Source organism: Rhipicephalus microplus, chromosome 9 (assembly GCF_043290135.1).
Source record: "Rhipicephalus microplus isolate Deutch F79 chromosome 9, USDA_Rmic, whole genome shotgun sequence".
Taxonomy (NCBI): Eukaryota; Metazoa; Arthropoda; class Arachnida; order Ixodida; family Ixodidae; genus Rhipicephalus; species Rhipicephalus microplus.
In genome coordinates, this window is record NC_134708.1 from 37,610,167 (window position 1) to 37,632,292 (window position 22,126).

Here is a 22,126-nt window from a genome sequence, read left to right on the forward strand (position 1 = left end):
ACAATGGTCACTCCCCAAGTTTTCTCTTAAGTTTAACCATGATACCTCCCCTTTGGTTGTAACAAAGGTGAGGTCTGGGGTAGTATCCCTAGAGCAAGAATTTCCAGTGCGGGTAGGAAACATGGGGTCAGTGACCAAAGTAAGATTCAGATCCGATACCGCTTGCCAGAGCTCGGCTCCCTTGGCAGTGGTGCGAGAGTAGCCTCAAGCTTGATGGGGTGCGTTGAAATCTCCCGCTATAACTATGGGTGCGCCCACATTCCTAGCAATCGTAACGGCTTTTGATAACAATGAGGTGAAGCGATGGTGCCTGCCTTTTGGAGAGCTATATTTGTGGAGTATGAAAATGCTACTTTTGAGGTTGCTGCCAGGTATAATTTCTAAAATAGAGTGTTCAATCTTGCTATTTGCCATGTGCAAATTGTGTTCAATGTAAGTGTACTTCTTGGACACAAACGTGCAGATACCGCGGCCATCTGGAGGTTTCGTGATGTGATGGCTGTAGCCTGGCAGGCTCATTGTTTCCGTAAGCGTCTCCTGTAGCATAATAACATGTGGTCGAATTGGCTTGGATTTAATATACTGCTGGAGAGCTGCCTTCTTTGGTTGGAAGCCCCAGCAGTTCCACTGCCAAATTACGAAATTTTTAAGGTGTCCCGCCATTGTTGGGACCCTCAAAAGCTCTCTCCTGAGAGACGCTACGGGTTGCCACCTTCTGCACGATCCTGACCTTAGGTATTACCTGGGCTGCAGTAGCCTCGGCTGATTGAAAAGCTTCAACTTGGTCAGCCTCGATCTTTGTGACTCTGCTGTCAATTACCGCAATCGACTCGACCACCGCCCTGAGAGCATTTTTGATATCATTCAAGGTTTCCTTGACTTCTGCTTGGCCGCTAGGGGGCCACGGTGTGCGGACGCGCGTCACATCGGCTCCGCAGATTTTCTATGGTTTTCGGCGATTTCTTTCCAGCCACTCAGTTCAGAGTATTCCCAAGTGACTGCGAAAGTCCTGCGGTCTCTCCCGATACCATTTGTGCAGGTGAGCCCGTGTTTCGGTCACTTTTCGAAGATTGCCCGTACCGCCACGCTGGCGCGACAGTCAAGCCAGTAGACAAGGCACGGTAGGCCTGACAAGTCGTCGGAGCAAGCGGGTGCCCCATCCGCTGCGCCGGCGCCCGAAATGGAATTCGTGCAAGTCGAAGGGGAGGAGATATCGCCGACGGAGTTCGGAAAAGAGCAGGGATGGTGCGAGGTCAAACGAAACACCAAGAAGGCGGGTGGAGACGCCGACCATGCGAAGAACCAGCAAGCAACGCCAGCGTCTACCGAGAAGGTGGCGTTTATACAGAAAGCGACGCAGTACGTGCGGAAGATCGCCATGACGAGCCGAATGCCCAACCTGCCGACGGATGACTACAAGATCATCGTGCGACCCCGAGATGGCTTCAACGTATCCCACTACCAGAAGGACCGCGTCCACTGCTGCATACGCAACGCTGCAGGGGTGGGACGCGAGGTAGCCGAGGAGGACAGCGTCTGCCTCAATGAGCGACAAAACGTTATTGTGGTAAGCACGCCGTCAGAAGATCGCGCTAGACGATATGGAGGCATTTGCAAGCTGCGAATTGGCGACCGCGAGTTCGAAGCGAGTGCCTACAGAGCGGCTCCGGAGAACACGTCCAAAGGCCTCATCAGGGGCATATCGCTAGACGAAAAGCCGGCGGACGTCGTGAGAAGTCTGGTTAACCACCGCAACCCGAGCGTCCTGCATGCCAAGCGCATGGGAAACACGACCAACGTAATAATCCTTTTCGACGGCTACTACGTGCCTCGTTACGTGAACTACGGCGGGATGGTGATAAGGTGCACTCTTTACAAGAAACATATCGACATGTGCTACGAGTGTGGTCGTCTGGGACACAGGGCCGACGTGTGCCCCAACCCGAACGACAAGAAGTGCCGTGGGTGCGGATGCGGCAACCCGCCCGACGATCATCGGTGCGAGCCGGTGTGCCAACTGTGCGGAAAGGGTCACCTCACCGGAGACCGCAAGTGCAAAGCTAAGTACAAGACACCCTACCTAGTCAAGCGCCGACAGTGGGAACGCAGAATGCGCGAGGAGGCTGAGGCTGCCTACAGCAGTAGCAGCACCGTCAACGACGGGGAGGAGGGCTACGGACGACGCCACGCACCGAGACGACGTCGCGGCAACAGTCGATCGGCCTCGAGGGCGACCCGCGCGCGGAGCCGCACTCGCTCCCGTACTCGTTCTCGAGCCCGGTCTCGCAGCGTCTCCCGACCCCGTTCAGCGAAGCCTCGCAGCACGTCGACGGCCCGAGCCAACCACACAGCTGCAGCCAAAGGCGGAGGAGAGGTTGACCTCCATAAATTGAGGTGGGTGGACGTCGCCTCCGGACGCGTGCCCAGCGCACCGCTAACGCGAACCGAGACTGCCATTGATAGAAACCCAGATGTAGACAGACGCGGTAGCTCTGCTTACAAACGCAACAGCGAGTCAGAAAGTCTAGTGCAGAAACGATTGGATCAATTCGAATCAATAATCCAAGAACTAAAACAGGAAAATGCAAGGTTAAGAAACGAAATTGCCACGTTGAAGGGGGAGGCCCCGACAGTTCCCTTTCCTCCTCCTCCTCCAATTAAACCCGTCGCAGCCGACGCGCCTGCTAGTACAGCCGAGAGTGGGGAGGAGGTCATGGAGGCTCGAGACGCGCACCCCGCACCCACCAAACGTAAGGCACTTGACCCGGAACAATTCGACGTCAAATCGCAGAAACGCAAGAAGGAACTCCGCGAACGAGTCGATAGACTCGACGACAAGGTAGACGCGATAATGACCCAACACGCGCAGCAAACCACGCAACTTAACAACGCAATTGCTCAGCAAACCGCACAAACCGAACAGTTGAGCATTGCAATATCTCAGCTCACAAAAATGGTCGCGACGCTTCAAACGCGCATAGACAATATCGAAATGCGACTTCCGGGCGCAGTGGGTCGCCCAGTACGAACGACTGGGAAACCGTACTTTAGGCCGTTACCTGACGAAGAGGCGCAGGATCAGCCGGACGGCAAACCATAACACGTACAGTCACCATGGCTCGACACGAAACCACACAAACACAACGCCCACAACAGCATAACACACGGAACACGTTCACTATCTGGCAGTGGAACTGCAGGGGGTACAGGAGGAAACGGGCGCTTCTCCAACAATTCTTACGTAGCCGGCAACGACCGGACGTAATACTATTGCAGGAAACCAATGACCCGGTCAAGCTGGCGGGGTACAAATCTATAGACGAAGCTGTGACCGCGGGAGCCCCACCGGCCGCTGCAACGCTGGTGCGACGCAACCTCACCGTGGCGCAACGCGAACTTAAGAACGTTAGCATACCGCATGTATTCATAGAGCTCATCCCGACGAAAGGGCGCGGCCCCGGCCTGTTTGTGCTGAACGTGTATAGCAGACCCAAAGCCAGACACCGCTTTAGCACGTTACTGCGAGAGGCGCGCGAGGCAGCTGCCGACGGGCCCTTGCTCATCGCAGGCGACTTCAACGCGCCCCACGCGGCGTGGGGGTACGGCTACGAAACGCCAAAAGGTAAGCGCCTTTGGGATGATGCGCAGAATGAGGGCCTCGAGCTCATCACAGACCCTTCCGCGCCTACGCGCAGGGGCAACAGCGTATGTGCAGACACCTCACCCGACCTCACATTTACCAAGAACGTTGCTAGCGCGCGATGGCACAATACACAGGAGGACCTGGGTAGCGATCACTCAGTGATCGAGATCCAGGTCGACGCTGAACCTCACCACCGCGTTCATCGGGAAGGTACCAAGGGCAAGAACCACCGGCTGGTGGATTGGGACGCGTTTCGCAAAGTCCGGAAAGAGCAGAATCGTGGCAGTGCGGCTATTAAGGATATAGATAGCTGGACTGCGACGCTCAAGGGCGATTTAGAAACGGCGACGCGGGAGGTTCCGCCAGAAGCACAGCTCGAAGTGGTAGACAGCAAACTCCTACACATGTGGGAAGCCAAGCGCAGCCTGCAAGACAGGTGGAAGCGTCAACGCCACAATCGAACGCTGCGCAGACGCATAGCACGGCTAAGCAGGGACATGGAAGAGCACGCGTTACAGGTATGCAAAACGCAATGGGAAGAGATCTGCAATGGGATGGAGAACCAGCTGGGACGGGCCAAGACGTGGCATCTCCTCCGGCACCTCTTGGATCCGGAGGAGATGAAAACATCGCACGCACATAAGTTTAACAAGTTGCTGCACGACTACAAGGGCACCCACGCGGACTTTCTAGATGACGTGCGAAGCCGTTACTTTCAGTCACGTAGCCCCCTCGCGCATTCGGCATACGCCTGGGAGGGTGAGGGTAACGCGGAGCTAGACGAGGACTTCAGCGTTGCAGAGGTGAGGGCGGTGCTGCACAGGCTCAACACAAAGTCGGCGCCAGGCCCGGACGGGATAACCAACAAAGCGCTACGTAACTTGGACGATGAGTCGATAGAACAACTGACGGCTTACATGAACGAGTGCTGGAATGCGGGCGCTATACCGAACTCGTGGAAAACGGCGCGCATAATTATGATCCCCAAACCGGGCAAACGAGTACAGATTGACAACCTTCGACCGATATCCCTGACGTCCTGCGTTGGTAAGGTCATGGAACACGTGGTTCTCGCTCGCCTTACCAACTACCTCGAGGACCGAAACATGCTCCCACACACGATGCTGGGGTTCCGTCGTAACCTTTCCACGCAGGACGTTATGCTTCAACTCGAGCACGATATCGTAGACAATCCCACACAATATACCAAAGCGATACTCGGGCTCGACCTCAAAAAGGCGTTCGACAACGTTAGCCATGCTGCGATACTTAAAAGTATACGAGCGTTGGGACTAGGCGAGAGAACGTACCACTACGTACGGGATTTTCTTACGGGCCGCCGGGCCCGATTAGCGATCGGCGGACTAGAATCGCAGGACATATACATGGGTTGTACGGGCACGCCGCAGGGATCCGTAATCTCGCCCATGCTCTTTAACCTCGTGCTTGTCGGATTACCACAAAAACTCGCTGAGATAGAAGGCCTCCACCATAGCTTGTACGCCGATGATATCACCCTCTGGGTTGCCGAGGGAAATGACGGCCACGTAGAGCAAACGCTGCAGGAAGCCGTCGACGTGGTGCAGGACTACCTTCGCGACACTGGCCTCGAATGTTCCGCCGCTAAATCGGAGCTCCTGCTCTATAGACCCTCGCGCAGGGGCCGTAAACCCAAGAACGCCGATTCCGCATTCGAGTGCGCATATAGAGAAATTAATGTACGCACATCAGACGGCGCTGTCATCCCACAAGTTAACAACATTAGGGTACTGGGCTTGCGCCTGTCCGCCAACGGCCACAACGGCGAAACCGTTCGCAGACTAGAGGGTGCGGTCAATGAAACAATCCGGTTGCTGAAACGAATAACAAATCGGCATAGCGGAATGAAGGAAAGCAATACCATTCGCCTGGTACATGCTTTCGTTATGAACCATATAACGTACGTCGCCTCCTACCTCAAGTGGCAGGCGACTGAACGCACCAAACTAGATTGTCTCATCCGCAAGGCGTACAAACGCGCAATCGGATTACCGGCCAATACCAGCACGGAAAAATTTCTCGAGCTGGGGTTGCACAATACTCTAGATGAGATAATCGAAGCACACAACATCGCCCAGTACGAGCGTCTGGCGAAGACCAGAACTGGTCGACACATCCTCGAGACACTAGGTATCAACTACCATACGCAGCGCGGCGAAAAGGTCGGGATACCCAGACGTATTCGCGAGCGCATCGTCGTTCTGCCGTTGCCTAAGAACATGCACCCGACACATCACATCGGTCGGCGCAACAGGCGCGCCCAAGACCTTGAAAAGAAATTCGGCAATAGCAAAGACACAGTTTACGTGGACGCGGCCCGTTACGACTGCCACCGTGGCTTCGCGGTCGCGATCACGGATCATGTAGGAACTTGCGTCACGAGTGCGACGATAGGCACGGAAGAGACGGAGGCAGCCGAAGAAGCTGCCATAGCCCTCGCGATAGCCACCACGGACGCCGAGGTGATAATAGGCGACTCGCAGGCGGCGATACGCAACTACGCCAGCGGCCGGATCTCCCGCGAAGCGGCCCGCATTCTCCAAATTCACGAACGCAACATCTGCCGCAAAAACGACAGTTTCCTCGTATGGACCCCCGCCCACACGGACCCTCCGCTTGCGGGCAACGCGACTGCCCACGCCGCGGCTCGAGGACTTACACGCCGAGCTGCGACGCCTGCTGACAGTCCCGATGTCTCGCACACTTCGACAGCGATGCGGGAATGGACGTGGGGGGATCGCATGACCACTTTCAGAGACATCACGCAACACTACACACTGAACAGATGCAAATATCCACCACCCCACGCCAAACTAAACAAGAAACAGCAGGTTGCCTGGAGACAACTACAGACACACACGTACCCGAATCCGGTGATCCTCCGCCTCTGCTACCCAGGCATTTATACGTCCGACGCGTGTAAGGCGTGCGGAGCCAGAGCGACGCTGCAGCACATGCTGTGGAAGTGTACCGGTAACGCGCAGCAGTCCCCTACGAACCCGGTAGACATGGCAGTCTCGAACCGCGAGGCGCAATGGGAGGCGGCTCTGCTCAGCCATGACCTTGCCGATCAACTGTGGGCCGTCCGGCAAGCCCAGGATGCCGCCCGGGTCCAAGGACTCGAGGCCGTCACCTAGGCAGGGGTGCTTGTAGCCCCACCCCGCTCAATGACGCCGGACATGTTCAATAAAGTTTTTACTCACTCACTCACTCCTTGACTTCTGTTTTGAAATCTCTGTCCTCGTTATTGGCCGGTTGTGCTAGCGCTCTCCTTTTTGTTGATTTTGCTCCTGGATGGACGTCCATGGGTACCTCATCGTGACTCGCATCCGATGTGGCCTCTGTACAGGGAACTGTGTTTGAAGGAGACGGAGACGAAACCTGCTGTGATTTCCTTAAGTCGGCTATTTCAGCCTGATTGCTCGACAATGGCCCTGAGGTTAGCATTTTCCCTTTGCATCGGCGCATATATATATGAGTGTTGCTCTGGATTGGTACCCCCCTTTACCTGTGGTTGGAAGCCCTTGATCTTGGATGCCCAGGTCTGGTGCTGATTTCCTTGCTGCACACCATTGCGGATGGTAGGCACCCGTGAGTTAGAACGGCCCTTGGATCTAGAATGTCCTCTGGATCTCGAACGGCCCCTTGCTCTGCCTCTAGAACGGGATCGCCCTCGCGGTGGTTGTAGCTGTTGGCTGACGTCACGCGGGCGCCAGCTGCTGCTCGGGCGCTCAGTCGTAGGGCGGCCGCCTGCAGCGGCTGGTAGCGATAGGAAGTCTCCTCCACTATCTGTGAACTTCATGTCGTCGGCGTCTTGTTCCGCAAATTCCATCGTATATTGCATCCGTCGCTCTCGTCTTCGTCGACGGACTATGTAGGGCACTTGAAAACGATGCTTACACGTCTTGTCTGCCGTGAGATGTGGACCCCCACACAACTTGCATTCTGGAGTGCAGACGTGACCCTCCGAAGGAGATGACATACCACACCCTCTACAGACGGCCTCCTCTGGATGGGGACAAACATAGGCTCGATGTCCTAGCTTTCCACAGGCATAACAGACATCGGTCTGTCGACGATACAGGGTGCAGCGAACCAAACTATTTCCACATATGACGTAATTTGGCACTTTTAGTCCGTCAAAGAGGATGATTACCGTGGTTAAATTCTTGATTCTTTTCACTTGGAGTGCAGTCGGGTTCCTTGGGTGTACAATAAGTGAATAAAGTTGTTCTTGACCGATGTCCGCGTCAACACCTCTAATGATACCTTTGCAGGTGTCGTCGGGGGCAGCTCGGTAGGCACTAACATCAAAACTGGCGGTACCGAGAGTAATGGCGGTGATCTTGGAATACGCTCTGGCGTTCCTCTCCGCTGGAGTGCTTATAACTGCAATGTTCTGCATCATATTCGGGCATACCACGTCTTCCGTGACTTCTTCCTCACTGAGCGCTGCAGCCACTGCAAGTGCCTTCGCGAACTTAATTTGACTCACAGTCCTCGTGTCCAGGCCATTTCTAGGTCTCACGATGACTCGATGGTGATCTCTTGGAAGGTAAGGAAGTCTAGAAGCAGCGATAAGACGCTTCTTCACCGCAGCCCGGGAGCGCTGAGGCGACCACGCGTCGCCGTGCATGGAGACGCTTGCTTGCGTCTTGGTCCTGGGGGCATGCGTCCCACGAAGTTTACGTTTAGTGGTAGCCACAGACCATCCAGAATCTTGAAGATCATCGGGAGTGATATTCTCCCCATCGACAGAGACTTGCATAGACATTCCGTGCGTAGAGTGCTGAAACACTCTTCCGAGAAGGGCCGGCGGCCGCTCCGCCGTAGCCTAAGCCTAGCGCACTCAGCTGAGCAGATGGGCAAACAAAAAAGTCTCGAAAATGGTCAAAAAGCTCACCCACAGTAAAATACTTGGTATCGATGTATTCAGTGTGGTTTTATGCGTCGACTGGCACCAAAAGACGCTCACAAATGCACGAAAAACTGTCCAAAAACATTTTCAAACGCGGAGCCGATGTTTCCACATACACACAAGACGGCGTCCATGGTGTGAGACTCGCACGTTTTTTGAAAAACAAAAAAAAATAAGAGGCCTTGCACGTAAGTGCTCTTGCAGACGCCAGCTAGCGCGTAGGACCAGCACTCACACGGTGGAAGTAAAATAAAAATTGAGTCCCACATTCACCGTTATGGCTACGAGTGGCACAGACCAACACTTCTAAGAGTAAAATAGACAAATATAGCCGATAAAGTGGATGTTAGCGCAACCGCCGCAGTAGCTAAAGAGCACGGAATGCGTTAATTGAAGTTTGCAGATTCCGTCCCCATCGGCGGCAAAGTTGCACTTTCGTTCACTTTAATTTTCTATTTACAAATGACGTCACCTGTATATACTTTTCTTGGGTTGATTGTGTGTTGGTTCTGATTCTAATTTACGTTAGCAAATTAAAAAGTATAACGGTAGAGCGAAGACCAATTAAGGTGACTCTTTCACAGATGGAGGTGCAGGCGTGACAGCGCTGAGGTGGCATAGCATGTATTCTTAGGTTCCGACCGAACAAGTTTGCTTCAACCTATGGAGAAATTTGAAAATGTTGCAGTAGAAGCTATCGTAACACATTACGCGTAAAAGTGAATCTGTGATGTTTTCAAGTGCTGCCCGCTTTATTATAAAGTGGCTACCCAAATTATAAGATACGAGACCGTTCTCCTTGGTGAAAGTAGCCCATCGGTAACAGTACTATAGTAAGTATGCCTCCTATGAGATTTGCATAGGGGCCCCTGAAAGGAGGCACACGTTGAGCGTACTTTTCCCAACAAATTACAACTGGGTAAGGCGTGTGAGGAAAATACTTATTTTCTTTCGCTACGCACTGACGTTTTATCTTCGCAGTGTGTATTCTCCCGGCAACCGGGACACTTGTTCAAACAAATTTCTCCCGGCCGTCGCCTACCATTGGCTCTCATATGTCACGTGACTAACTGCCGCGAGAAGAGGAAAAACTGGCTGCTTCAGGACAGACTGGGCATACGTACCCTAACGTGCGTTAGGTTATGTTAGGCTGCGGGACAGACTAGACAGACGTCGCCCAGTGTGCGTTGGGTTAGGTTAGGTTATGTTAGGTTATGTTGAATAGGTTAGGTCAAGTTCTACTGGTTGCCGGGAGAATTATACAAAAAATTTGTCCCGGCAGTTAGTCACGTGACTTATGAGAGCCAATAGAAGGCGACTGCCGGGAGAATTTTCTTTATCAAATATCTCGGCTGCTGGCAGAATAGACACACCCTTTTATCTTGCCACTGGAAGATGGTTGGTTTCGTTTCCGAGCAAAGTATTCCAATCCAGCACTTTTTTTTATTCTCCCATGCACCTTTTTCGAACTCCTGCTGGCTTCAAGATCATTCTTAAGACCTGCGATATGCAGCCATGCGAAGAAAACTATCGTGGTTACTTACGAGGGTGTCGCTTGTGTACCACTAGCGGCGGTCCACCGTAGAAGTCATCGTCCCAGCGCCGATGACTGATTCCCAGGGCAGAGTAGAGCCACGGCTGCTGATAGACGCGAAAGTAGATCGCAGTGCCCAACGCTGCGATGGCAATCAGCCACAGGACCATTTCGACAACCGTGCGACCGTTCCTTCTTTTCGCTCACGGTTGCCACTGCGATACTGATGCTTATGTTGATGCGGCTGTCGTAGAGGTGTCTTCGATTAGTGCCTCATACCCAAATAGGTCGCGTCTGAATGGGCCCATAACCCATTCAGACGCGACCTATGAAAAACTGTCTACTGATGCCGAAAAGTGCCAATTTAATTAAGGGCTTGTTTTTTGTTAGACGCAATAATCATGAGAACTAGCAAAGAGAATGTTAAGGAAAAAGCATATGTTATTACAAGTAAGTGCAAGTTGAACGTGAAGAAAGAAAAGTGGACGAATAAAGCAACTTGCTTTCTTTTAACCATATTTTAATTAATTAGATACAATTACTATGTGATCTCTCCTATCGGAGTATTTGTTTCTTGGCAGATCCTCCAGAGTGGGTGTGAGCTATCTATAGAGGCAATCGTCATCATCATCACTACCAGCAGGATCCGAACCTTGTCTCTCGGTTCTCTTTATTTTTGTGTCTATAACTGCGTCAAGGGACAGAATAATTCTAGGCCGTCGATATTCTAATAAAACCAGCATATAGTCCTAATAAGTTGATTTGTGTGTTTTCAAGCAACTAATCGCCTATGTATTTTGAATTCACTCGTCTCCTGTTTTCGAACAAATAAAACCAAATTTCAGGCACGCAACATTGTCCAGCTTTGGCTTCATTTATATTTATGGAAGACCTCCCCAAATATATCCTTTTGCCATGGCTTGTGGGAAACGGCACGTCTAATGACCTGTTCTAACACGGTAGTGAGGGGGTGGACGTAAAGCCCCTGGGAACTCACTCGCACGCCCTTATATCGCTTTGGGGAGCATGGGCGTCTTGGCTGGCTTTTGGTTTTCACCCGAACTATTCTGCTGTAGTTACCGGGCACACAAAGGTTACTGCAATCGTTCCACAGTCCCTGTTTGCGAAAAGAGTGCGCTTTTCAGACAAAGCAAAGTAACAACTGACACGCCTATTCGCGTTCATCGGTACCTGTGAGTACGTTTCGTGCGTTACTTGTGCGTGAGATATGCGGGCACTTTCGATCTGCTTTCCATTCTGCGCATGGCCTTTCAAATTGTTACTATCGCGTTCATTGCTTCGCCTTTGTGGCAAATCTGACTTTTTTTGCCAATTGATAATCACTTGCTTCTCCCACAATGTCCGTTTGTTGCAACGTACAGTTTGTCCGACGTTGTCAGCAGCCACGTGACATGCACGGGCATGTCCACTCGTGTGAGTTAACGTAACAAAACGCTCTGATAAGTCGCGCAAGCTTTCGCGCCCTTACAAGTGCAATGAAACCGCTATGAAACCCTAGCGGTCCTCGGGAATGACACAGCGTACCATCACGTGACAATGGGGTGGAGAGGCAGTTGCCAGGAAGATATGAGCTGCTGGTTGCCGAAGTGACTTGATATATTAGGCCGGGTGGAAACGGCCACTGCCCACAGCTAAAGCCGCGTTCGGTTCAGTTTAGCCCCAGCTGACCGAAGCTGCCGCCATGCCACACCCTGATACAAAGGGGATGCACATGCTCAGCGGCCATCATGTCACCGGAGTGAACTGGCGGCCCATTCGATTCACGAAAGACCTGCCGCCATCGCTCGTCTGTTGCCTGTGCCGAGTGGTTCCCGAAACGACGGCGATGCTGCCGTGCTCGCACGCTCTGTGCGAATCCTGCCGCAGAGCACGACGTCGAGATGGCCACGACACGTGTCCTTTGGATCGGAAGCCATACAGTACCCATACGGTATTCTACGCTGCCGACCAAGCAAGCAGCATCAAGGTAATCACCTTTCTTGGCACATTACACTGAGTTGGGAGAAACGCTATGACTATGTCTGATGCTCAACCAGCTGAGCTGCGACTACTGGTGCTTTCCTGCCCACTTCGATAAATATTCACATGTACGTACAGTACTCGCGGATTTCGATAGGGCACTCGGAACGCGTGGCCGCCTGTGCAGGTACCGCAGGTCGTGGGTGCTCGTGGAAGCAAGGTGTTGCATTGTGGTATAAAGTGAGGAGAAAACATCTACGGATCAGGATTTCCGTTTCCGGTCACCGAGTCAGTCTAGAGTGCACCTGCACAGTGTTGATTATTATGAAAGGGAACACGGGAGCGCGTGGCCTGTGCGCTCCGGTGCCCGCTGGCAGGGCGTTCAAGCGGGAGCGACCGCAACAAAAGTATATTTTTGCGTCATCTCGCGGTGAACAAAACAAGCAGTCATTGATAAGAGCGCAACACTTTCCCCTGCAAGGGGATTACGCAAGAGCCGGCAATCATTTGAAGGGGGAGGGGTTCGCAATCTTGCCAGCGGTCCCATATTACCAATGACTGCTTTTTCGCTCACCGCGATATGGTGCGAAAAGAGACTGAGGTTGCTCTCGCCCCCACTTGAACGCGCTGCCAGCATCCGCAGGAGTGCGCAGGTCATGTACTCTCGTGCTTCTTTTCATAAACATTAACGCTGTACACACTGCCAGCGTAGCGCTGTTAGGCCGCGTTCACACTGAGCATTCCGGCCGCCGAAAGTGCTCCGAATCCGGTTCGGCGGCGGCAAGATCCGCCGAAAAGGCCCTCTCCGCGCCGATCGCTCTCGGGCCGATTTTTGCGGCGTCTGCCGCCGAATTGGTCACCGCGGACTAATATGAGCGCTAGTCAAGGAATCTTGAAAATTGGCGGCCAAGCCTTACTCACTTGTTATGCCGCATAGCACGTAACTGAATGCTGAAACCTACTGCAGTTTAGCCTACTCTGTGCATACTTCGCCTCCGTATTTCGTGAAAGAGGTGACCGAGCTTGCTGTTGGCGTGACCGAGCTTGTTGCGGTCTCGCAGAGCAAAACGAACCCACTAACGCCGCTGGCGTCGGTGGTTTTCCTGCTCTTCGTGCATTACAAGACAGCCACTCGCCAGCAAAGTAAGCAGTACCGTCTTTTCTTGCTTCTTGCGTACGATAATCGTCAAAGTATAGACCACCGGATAGCCTAGTAGCGCTTGCGAGCCGCGACAACAACCGGGTGACAGCGCATTCATCCCGCGTTCGCCCCGTAGTAGATGACATATTCGGCGGCGCGGGGCGTGTCCAGTGCGAACGACGGTGCGTTTCGGCGGCAGGGGAATTTCGGTCGCTGTAGAAAGCGGATGTTTCAGTGTGAACTAGGCATTAGGCTGGTGGGCTTTCGCATGCCGACCGAAATGGCTCACCGGTACTTACTACTGATCATGGGGCGCGACAATAGACGACGCTCTCGTTCTGCGCCTTTCTGCTATGCGGTGCCCAAGCTCTGTAGTAATGGTCCAGCTAAGTGATTGAGCTTACGAGTGTTCGTAGACACGATAACACCGACACTTAGTGATTTTTGTTTCAGGTCAAGAAAAGCACTCACAGGCCTATCTTCGTGCAACATTAAAACAGTCTTAGAATTTTGTTGTATAACCCTGTGCAGCCACTTCTGCCGCCATTTTGCGTGTCAAGCTTTCGTAGAGGCTATCGGCCACAGAAGAATGCCCTCACTTCCGTCATTCTTCCTCAAAGGCAGCCTGTGCAGGTTGTCCTGTGACTGCGTACTTTTTTTATTTTGTCGTGACAGAAAGCACGAAACAAACTTGTTGCGATTTTGTGCATGTGTTTGTGTTTATCATGTCTGCAAACTCACCCAGTGCGCAATTGTTTAGTTGAATCGTGTTTCTCACTTTCAAAGCATGCGTGCCGCATAACCGAATTGCGCAGAACATGAGCGTCGTCTACTCGCACCACATGATTAGGCACCAGTCAGTTATTTCAATTGGCATGCGAAAACGCACCAGCGTCGCAGCGCTACACTGGCAGTGTGCACCTGGTAAACTACATGATCATAGTATACTACGTCCTAGAAAACACGCACGGGAAAAGAACAAGTACAAGCGCAGACTACCAATTAAAAGTTTATTTATCCCACACTGATTTTCTAGATGACAACCAAGAAAAAACATTTGGCATTTCAGCACGCGACAAACTTAATACACCTGAAGTACGAGGCAAAATATCTGGTTCACTACACAGATGCGCCATTGGCCAGATAATGAAGCTCTTTATTTAGGAGTGCAGCCGACGGTTTGCCCACGCCGTTGTCAGGTTTTCGAGCCATTCTCTCTGCTTCAATAATCATGCGTGTGCCTTCATCTTTATGTCAATGCAGTGCAGCTGTTTTTTCAAACAGCGCATGAAAACCACATCTGCTGATCCAAGAAGCGCACATTGAGGCACATCCCAGTCTACCCGATGTAGCACGCACATGATAGCGGCATCCTTATACAACAATCGTGACACATTGCCCCAAATGGGATTTGTGCGTGACGTTGCAGGAGTGTTTAAGCTTATAGTGTTTGCACATGTCACTTTGGCAAGCTGGGAAAGTTTGTGAGGTTTTTTTCATTAAGTGTGGTAGCTGGCGCATGTAAGGGATCACCGTGATTTCATCACGTTTACTTTTGTCCCTGCTATCAGCACTCTCTCCACTTCTGGGATTTGTTTTTCTTTTTTATATATTTCTGCCACAGAAATAACAAGCGAATTTGAATAGCCAGCTACCTTTAGACTAACCACTTGGTTCTGTAAACTCGTGTGTAATGAATGAATCATATATTCTGCCTCGTGCTACAGGTGCATGAAGTTTGTCGCTTAATCAAATGTGAACTTCCCTATCCTTTTTTCTTCTCGGCATATATAAATGCAGTGCGAGATAAATAAACCATCAGTTGATAGTCTTCGCTTCTACTTGCTGATTGATTGATAAGTGGGGTTTAACGTCCCAAAACCACTATATGATTATGAGAGACGCCGTAGCGGAGGGCTCCGGAAATTTAGACCACCTGGGGTCGCTTCTACTTGCTTTTTTCCCGTTCGTGTCTTCTACCGCGTAGTATACTTAGGTCATGTATCCCCAATTGCCTGATCGTCCACTTTGATTGGTTAACTTCGGGCCCACTTTTTCGTGCCCAGAGGTGGTAATCTTGATCCGTAGAGGTTCTCGCCCTCTCTATACCACAGTGCAACACATTTCTTCCACCACACCGACGAGCTGCACGACCTGTACCGGTGGCCACGCGTGGGTACTGTACGTGAGTACGGTTATCCGTGAGTACTTTACGTGTTCTCCGTCAGTACTGTACGTGTAATCCATGAAAGTTGATGAGGGTGGTGATTCAGGCTTGTTGACATGGTAGCATGACAAGTGATGGTAGCGCAGGTTAGGATAAGGATAAACGAAGACATATTCGAGGCGCTACAGAGGTGTCTTGAATATCTTGCGTACTTGTCTTTAGCCTACCATCAGCGCAAGGTCTTTGCCAGCGCCGCTCGCAACCAAAGAGCTGAGTCTTGACAAGGAAGCGCTCAATGAAGTGTCTGGGGAAGCGACTTCCATTGTCGCTCAATAGGTACAGCATCGGACATTGCATTCAGTTCAACTTACGTCATTAAATACACACTACCGTTAGAATAATTGCCATAAGCTCTCTTTGGCGCACTTGTTTCTTATAATTGTTTTGTTGTCTATGTGAGATTAGGCATGTTGTTATTCATTCAGCATGTAGTTTTATTCTGACATGTACCAGTTATATTCAGACATGTATCATAAAAACTTGTTCATTCAGGGAAATCGGATGATTGAGACCTTTTTCTCTGGTTCCGGTCCGCAGATGCACTCTTTGATGGCACCGCAGTGTCGGTAATTTGCTCACATTTGCCGACAACCGGATTAATTCACACGATCCTTCGAGCGTGCCAAGTATGAAGCGACGCATAGGTGGTAGGCGAAGGAGCTACAAAGTTCGCGAACAACCGAAACAGCCACAAGTCTTCGAAAAAGCTTGGTCACCATGCACAATCGTATTAAAATCGCGTTGTCGGCTACCAAAGCCTGAGCAGCTGTGGCCCTTTGTTTTTTCAGCGTTTTTTTTTTCAATTTTACTCGGCGCATGCGAACAGCGTGGGCTCTATTCATGACCATGTCGCTATCAACTAGGGTCATAGCTGCGGTGAGCGACCACAGTTTCGTCCACAGCGGAGGCGGCACTGGGCAGCTTCATTTTGACCTCGGGCCGTCTGTGCACAATTGCACGTAACTCGATCGTTATGGAAGCTGTTCAAGAGATTCGCGCCACCGACCGAATGATCAAATATGCATAGCAATTGACAGTTGATAAGCTGCCGGCTGTTTAAAAATTCACATCATGTCCACAGAGTGAATGGTGATGAGTGGGGTGAGAAGTCGTTCTCTACATCCATCTATCAACTATACAACACCTACTAACGCCATCCAGTGATATTTTCAGGCACATGTACACGCTGCGCCATCTATTGAACAATTTATAAACTATAAGTGGCTAAATACTATCACTACTACAGCGAAGGATACGAGTTACTCTTCAGAGCTTCACCCCTAAATATGATTCCTAAGTGCTATTGGTGTGTGGTAGTCGTGCAGTGTATGTGAAAACTTCCCGCGTCACAACGCCTGACGGAGGAGCACCAGCTCGCTACTGTCGGGGCGCTGCCGTCGCAATCGTGCCTTGGCACACGCTGCCGCCGAGCGTCTGCGTGCGATGAGGTGTGCATCCCTCTCCTTTTCTTGATCTCCTTGATAAGAAAGTGAATAATGAACCAGATACGTCATGTTTCCTCTTGGTCAGCTCTCCATTTTTTTTTTTTACTGCTGTGGAGCATGTGGCGTTGCGGCAGCGTTTCGGTTAACTGACGCATCAAGCTTGCGGCCGCAGTTAAATTCAGACCAAATACATTATCGCAGTTTTCAATTTCTTGGTGAGCGATATCGTGCGTTTAACATTTCATTGGCCCGGCGGTGGCTCCATCGGCTGTCTGCACAGGCTAATTCGCAATTCGCTGCCGACTAACATGGTCGTAGCCGAGATTCATGGAGAAGCACTTGTTTTGGGGTTTCTTGGAGCATCCCAGTGGTATAAGCAGTGTTGCACAGCACTTCCCTATTCCAAGGGCAGAAAGGGAACATTATGCATTATGCTTGCTCCCATTTCCTAAGGAGGAGAGACAGAAACGTAAAGGTATGTAGTACAACCCCTTCCACTTGCACGCTTGACGGCAGTGGGCACCAGGGCGTGGTTGCAACATTAGCGTTTCGATAGCAGCGAACTGCTTCTCCTCGGTCGAGCGTTGCGGCATAGATGCTTTTTTACCAAGCCTGTACGTAATAATGGATATATTTATAGCACGTCTCTGCATTAGACACAGGGTTTTTAATATCGAGCATTTCATTTTTTTTCGGGCAATTTCTGCCGGTCCCATGAAATTCAAGTTAATGAGAATTTACAATATTGCGCAACTTTTTTGCGTGATACTTATTATTACTTACTAAACGTATTTCACCGTAATGGCAAAAGCAGAAGACGTTTTATACCGGACAGTCTTTACCCTGCTCTTATTTACCACTTCGGTACGTTCAAGACCAAATGAGTCTTCACACATGTACTGGCTGATTATGCTGCATTTCTTCCGATGGCAGATTATATTTTGACGGCACGAAGTATTACATGCATAAATATTAACCTATTATTAACCATATTAACATATCTGTATTTTATATGACAACAAAATTTATACAGGTATAATACCTGTATAGTATACAGGTTTAAAGTGTCAAAATCTAAGTTTCATGTCTGATGGGTCAAGTGGTGAGAACTGCACATTGTATATATCACTTCTTGTTTTTATTGGTGGATAAATTGTTGAGAAATGTTAGCAATATTCGATCAGCATTGATAGATCATGAATAGTCGATTAAGTGGACGTTTTCTCTATGAAAATATGGAAGACTAGATCTACTATTTCCGTTTTTATCAAATTTTACATCTTCCTGCTGAACAAAGCCATTCCCATTGCAAAGTCATCTCTCACCCCTCTGTACCATATTAACCACGGCCACAGGTCAAGTGGCATATGTGCATATCAGAAAGGGGTGTTTTCACGAGTATTTCGCCAATTACATTACTTGAGGTTGCGAACCCTATCTATGGAACACATTGCAGTGCTACGAGACTTTAGTGCAACGGGGGCTTTTACGTGGCGCTAGTGCGGTAGAACGTTTTAGAAGGAAGTTTGCCTGAGGAGCTGTTATGATCGAGTTAAATATGCGTAGTGATGAGGCTTGCAGAGAAGTCAAGGTAGGGGAGGGGAAAAATTGATAGCGAGAGGGAAAGCACAGCATAACAAGGCTGTAAAAAGGAAGCGAGGATGAGGGGAAGGAAAGAAGTAAGGCATTGTGAAGCAGTACAGTGTTAAGGCAAGACGAGGAAAGATTGAGGCGAAGGGAAGGAGTGGACTAAAGGGTAACATGACCAGTTTTCATTGCTGAAACGTTCCCCCCCCCCCATCTCGACTCTCCATAAGTGTGTGCGATACTCAAGCCGTGTGCACACTTTTTCAGCAGGAGCTTGCGTGCACTGACGTGGCTCATTGTTCATATACCTTACTCCCACGCAGAATCTAATTGCATAGCCAGCATTAACGTGCAGTTTATTACTATTCTTCTTGCTGATCATGAAGGACAGCCAAGATGAATACTGGTGAAAGAACAGGCAATATTGAAACTTAAAACTACTGGCTGTTGAAGATACGTAAAGAATCTTGGTGGTGCTGCATTCTGTGCCAGTGACGCCGCACTCCGAATTGAAGCGTCTTATTCATTAGGCTGAAGACCCACGCATGCAGATCTCGGCGTCGTACGTGTAACGTATCTCTAAAACCTCATGCGTTTCGGTACTAATTGGATTGTCGACTAGTGTACTCGCCGTATTCTTTGTACTACAAGGAATTTGGTTGTGTTGTGAAAGTACACTTTACTGAGTACACTTTACTGGTTTGACGGCGGTATTTCCAGCCACAATCACTCAACAATATGGAGTATTAGAAAAAGTACATCTTTTAAAATGGCCCTGTGTAAACGCTGAGGCTACCCCGTGCCATCCAGCCCTTCTCCGTGGGGAACGACAGGTGGCCCTTTCACGGGTGCACTGGACGGCCAGGAATTGATCTGGAAGGTTGGCGTATTAGCATGTAACCATGATGATCTCATATTCTCATCTCTCAGCCACATTATCAACCAGCGTTTACATCTGTTAATGAACCAGCTAAAGGCACTAACGCGCAGCTTGTCCTGATTTTTCTCTTGTTCTCTTGCACTACAGGCTCACTGCTGGAATGAAGGCTACGGCTGCAAGTACGTAGGCCCCATTGAAGTTCTGGTGCTTCACTACGACAAGGAATGCACCTTTCATGCCATCCAGTGTCAACGTTGCGAACAACGTATATTGCGCACAAACATCGCTGCGCACTATGAAGCAGGGTGCCCCTTGAATGCCAGTTGTCCAAGTTATGCAGACCTTAATGGGCGAACCGGACTATCAGCCAGTTCAAACACCATCACCAGTGCAATCAGCAGCTTCGAGAATAATATTCAACGCAGAATCGAACAAATTGAGGCGAACATCTGCTCAAAGATGACTCAGCAACTGAATACCAGACTTCAAGAGCTGAAGGCCCTCATCAGAGATCCTTGCGGTGATCAGCTGTCCTCAGTTCAGAGCCAAATGAACGCACTTGTTGAACAAGCGAGGAACAATGATGCTTCTCAATTGAGGAAAATTGTAAGTGCGCTCAAAGACTCGGAAAGTATGTTGAAGGGAGATGTTCAGAGAGTTGAAGCGAATCTGTCATCGAGTCTTGCGAATCAAGAGCGCTCTCTGCAAGTTGTGCTAGACTATGTGAAGCAGAATAATAGATCAATCGAAAGCGACAGCTCGCGGCCTCGGTCGCTTCCACCACTTCCGAAGGAACAGATTCCTGGCGCTTCAAAACACGGCTCATCCAGCACAAACTGGAGACCTTGGCCGAGGGTTCAGTGACCAGCCTTGAATCCGGAAGCCTGAGGACTGAGCCGAGGAATGGCGAAGTGCGCATTCTTCACGTTTAGAATAGCACTAAACGTTCTCGTTTGATCTCAATTGCATTGGTAAAGCCAAAGCTCATTTCGCGGAATATGTAACCAATTTTGTAACGTTGCGGTTGGACAGAGACAGTTCCTGGAATTTGTGTATGTGTAGAAATCTAAATGTTAAAATCTCCTGCATGCTCCGTAAGCTGTCACCAAGTTGCTGCCTTAGTACGGGTGGAGTGAGCTGGAGCTTCCGAAGTCACCTGGTTTTCGTTCACCGATCGAGCTCTACTTGTCTACGACGACAGAGCGTTCTGGCGAAATTCTTAAATTCCAGAAGCCTATTCGAGTGATTGAATGGCTCCTCCGCAAACGTCTTTGCTTATTTTATTGTCACTTTCAAGACAAGAAAGCAAAAGCTTGCTGAAGACTTGGTCGCGAGTGTTAATTATTTTTTAAGGCACTCCCGAAGTCTCTGTATTTTGTGAGCCTGTGGTAGGCCGCATACGATCAGTTGCATGTTAAAATTTTGGAGCTAGAGATAAGGCCAAATATGTGCACGCATTGGGGAATCTCCTTCGAACCGCCACTGTGTGGCGCACTCTTGAAAACTGCAATAACTTGATGAATAAGAATATTGGCCACGAGCATCGGAGAACGCCTTTGTTTGACCAGCCCGTATATGTAGGAAGTCCAAGAAATGGGTCCATATTACACTGTTGCGTGTCGACCATGACATAGTGAACGAGTTCTTCCAGTAAGCACTCTGACAAGTGAAAGGCTTTCAGCTTTATTGTGAGCCTGTGTAGTGGAATATTTTGTCTTATATATAGTATGCATACATTTCGACCCATTAGGAAAGAGTATAAGCGTAATGCTTTCGGGGTAGCAACTGCACCAGTGTATGAGCATAGCAGGCGCGTCAGTGAAGTGTGTGTGTGTATTCACTCAACGAAGTATGCCCTGCCGAGTTGCGGTGGAAGCAAATTTGCAACTGTCCAAGTGGAAAGGTTCTAAAGGATTAAGCAGGGTTTTCAGCGCTCAGGTTGTGGTGTGCTTGAGTATGGTCAAATAAAACGTTCTTGAGAGTAACGTGTTCGTTCAGCGACGAAACTACTTTAAGAATGTGACACTTGTTGGATTTCTTTCATGTTTAGTGTGTCAGGTAGCTAATTTTTCTACAAATGAGCTGCAAACTGTGTTGTTTATTTTTGTGCATAAAAACTCACACCTATCTTGTTGAAGAAAGCATTTATGACTTTTTTTTTTTCAGTTCGGTATGTGGTGCGCCGCGGTGGTATGTGGATGCGGGGCTCGTCTGCCGAGTCTAAATTTATGTTTTTTTTTTGACCAGGGTGGTCGCATGTCAATGGAAGTGAAATGGTAGAGGACCGTAAGCTGTTCGATGCCAGCGCACGTTAAAGAACAGCAGATGATCAAAATTTTCGCTGCCGTCTGCTAAAGCGCCCCTTGTAATATAAAGGTTTCGGGACGGGAAACCCCAGATAGCATTAAGCAGTATTTGATAATATGTAAGTGAAAAAAAAACATTGGCAGCATATCCACAGAGTGAACGATTGAGAGTGTGACCATCCATGCGTCCATCCGCCCGTCCGTGCGTGCGTCTGTTTGTGCGTCCATGCATCCGCCCCTACATCGATCCGTTCATGCGTCCATCCATGCATCTGTCTGTGTATCCGTTCGTCCATCTATTCAACACTCCAAATACCATCTCAGAAAATTAGAAAACGCGCCAGCAGCAGCGAGTTTTCAGCTCGCCACAGAAGCATAGCTTGTTGCGAAAATATAGCTAGGAGCCATGTTTCAAGACGTGTAGAG

The 22,126-nt window shown here is 50.0% G+C and overlaps 2 protein-coding genes across 3 annotated transcripts in view; one reads left to right on the top strand and one right to left on the bottom strand.

Annotated features, from left to right (window-relative positions):
- The window catches only part of LOC142772074 (uncharacterized), a 28,861-nt gene extending 18,513 nt beyond the window's left edge, over positions 1-10,348 (bottom strand). The window contains exon 1 of the mRNA XM_075874181.1: positions 10,145-10,348. Coding sequence (XP_075730296.1) covers positions 10,145-10,304 — 160 coding nt within the window. The 5' untranslated portion in view covers positions 10,305-10,348. The remainder of the gene's footprint in view (positions 1-10,144) is intronic.
- The window catches only part of LOC119163693 (uncharacterized), a 74,495-nt gene extending 53,116 nt beyond the window's left edge, over positions 1-21,379 (top strand). The window contains exons 1-2 of one of the 2 annotated variants that reach the window (XM_037415751.2): positions 11,634-12,121; positions 19,542-21,379. In XM_037415751.2, coding sequence (XP_037271648.2) covers positions 11,837-12,121; positions 19,542-20,258 — 1,002 coding nt within the window. In that variant the 5' untranslated portion in view covers positions 11,634-11,836 and the 3' untranslated portion in view covers positions 20,259-21,379. Of the gene's footprint in view, positions 1-11,633; positions 12,122-19,541 lie in introns of those variants that run through there. The other variant, XM_075873450.1, reaches the window with a different exon arrangement.
- Positions 21,380-22,126: the final 747 nt, after the last annotated feature.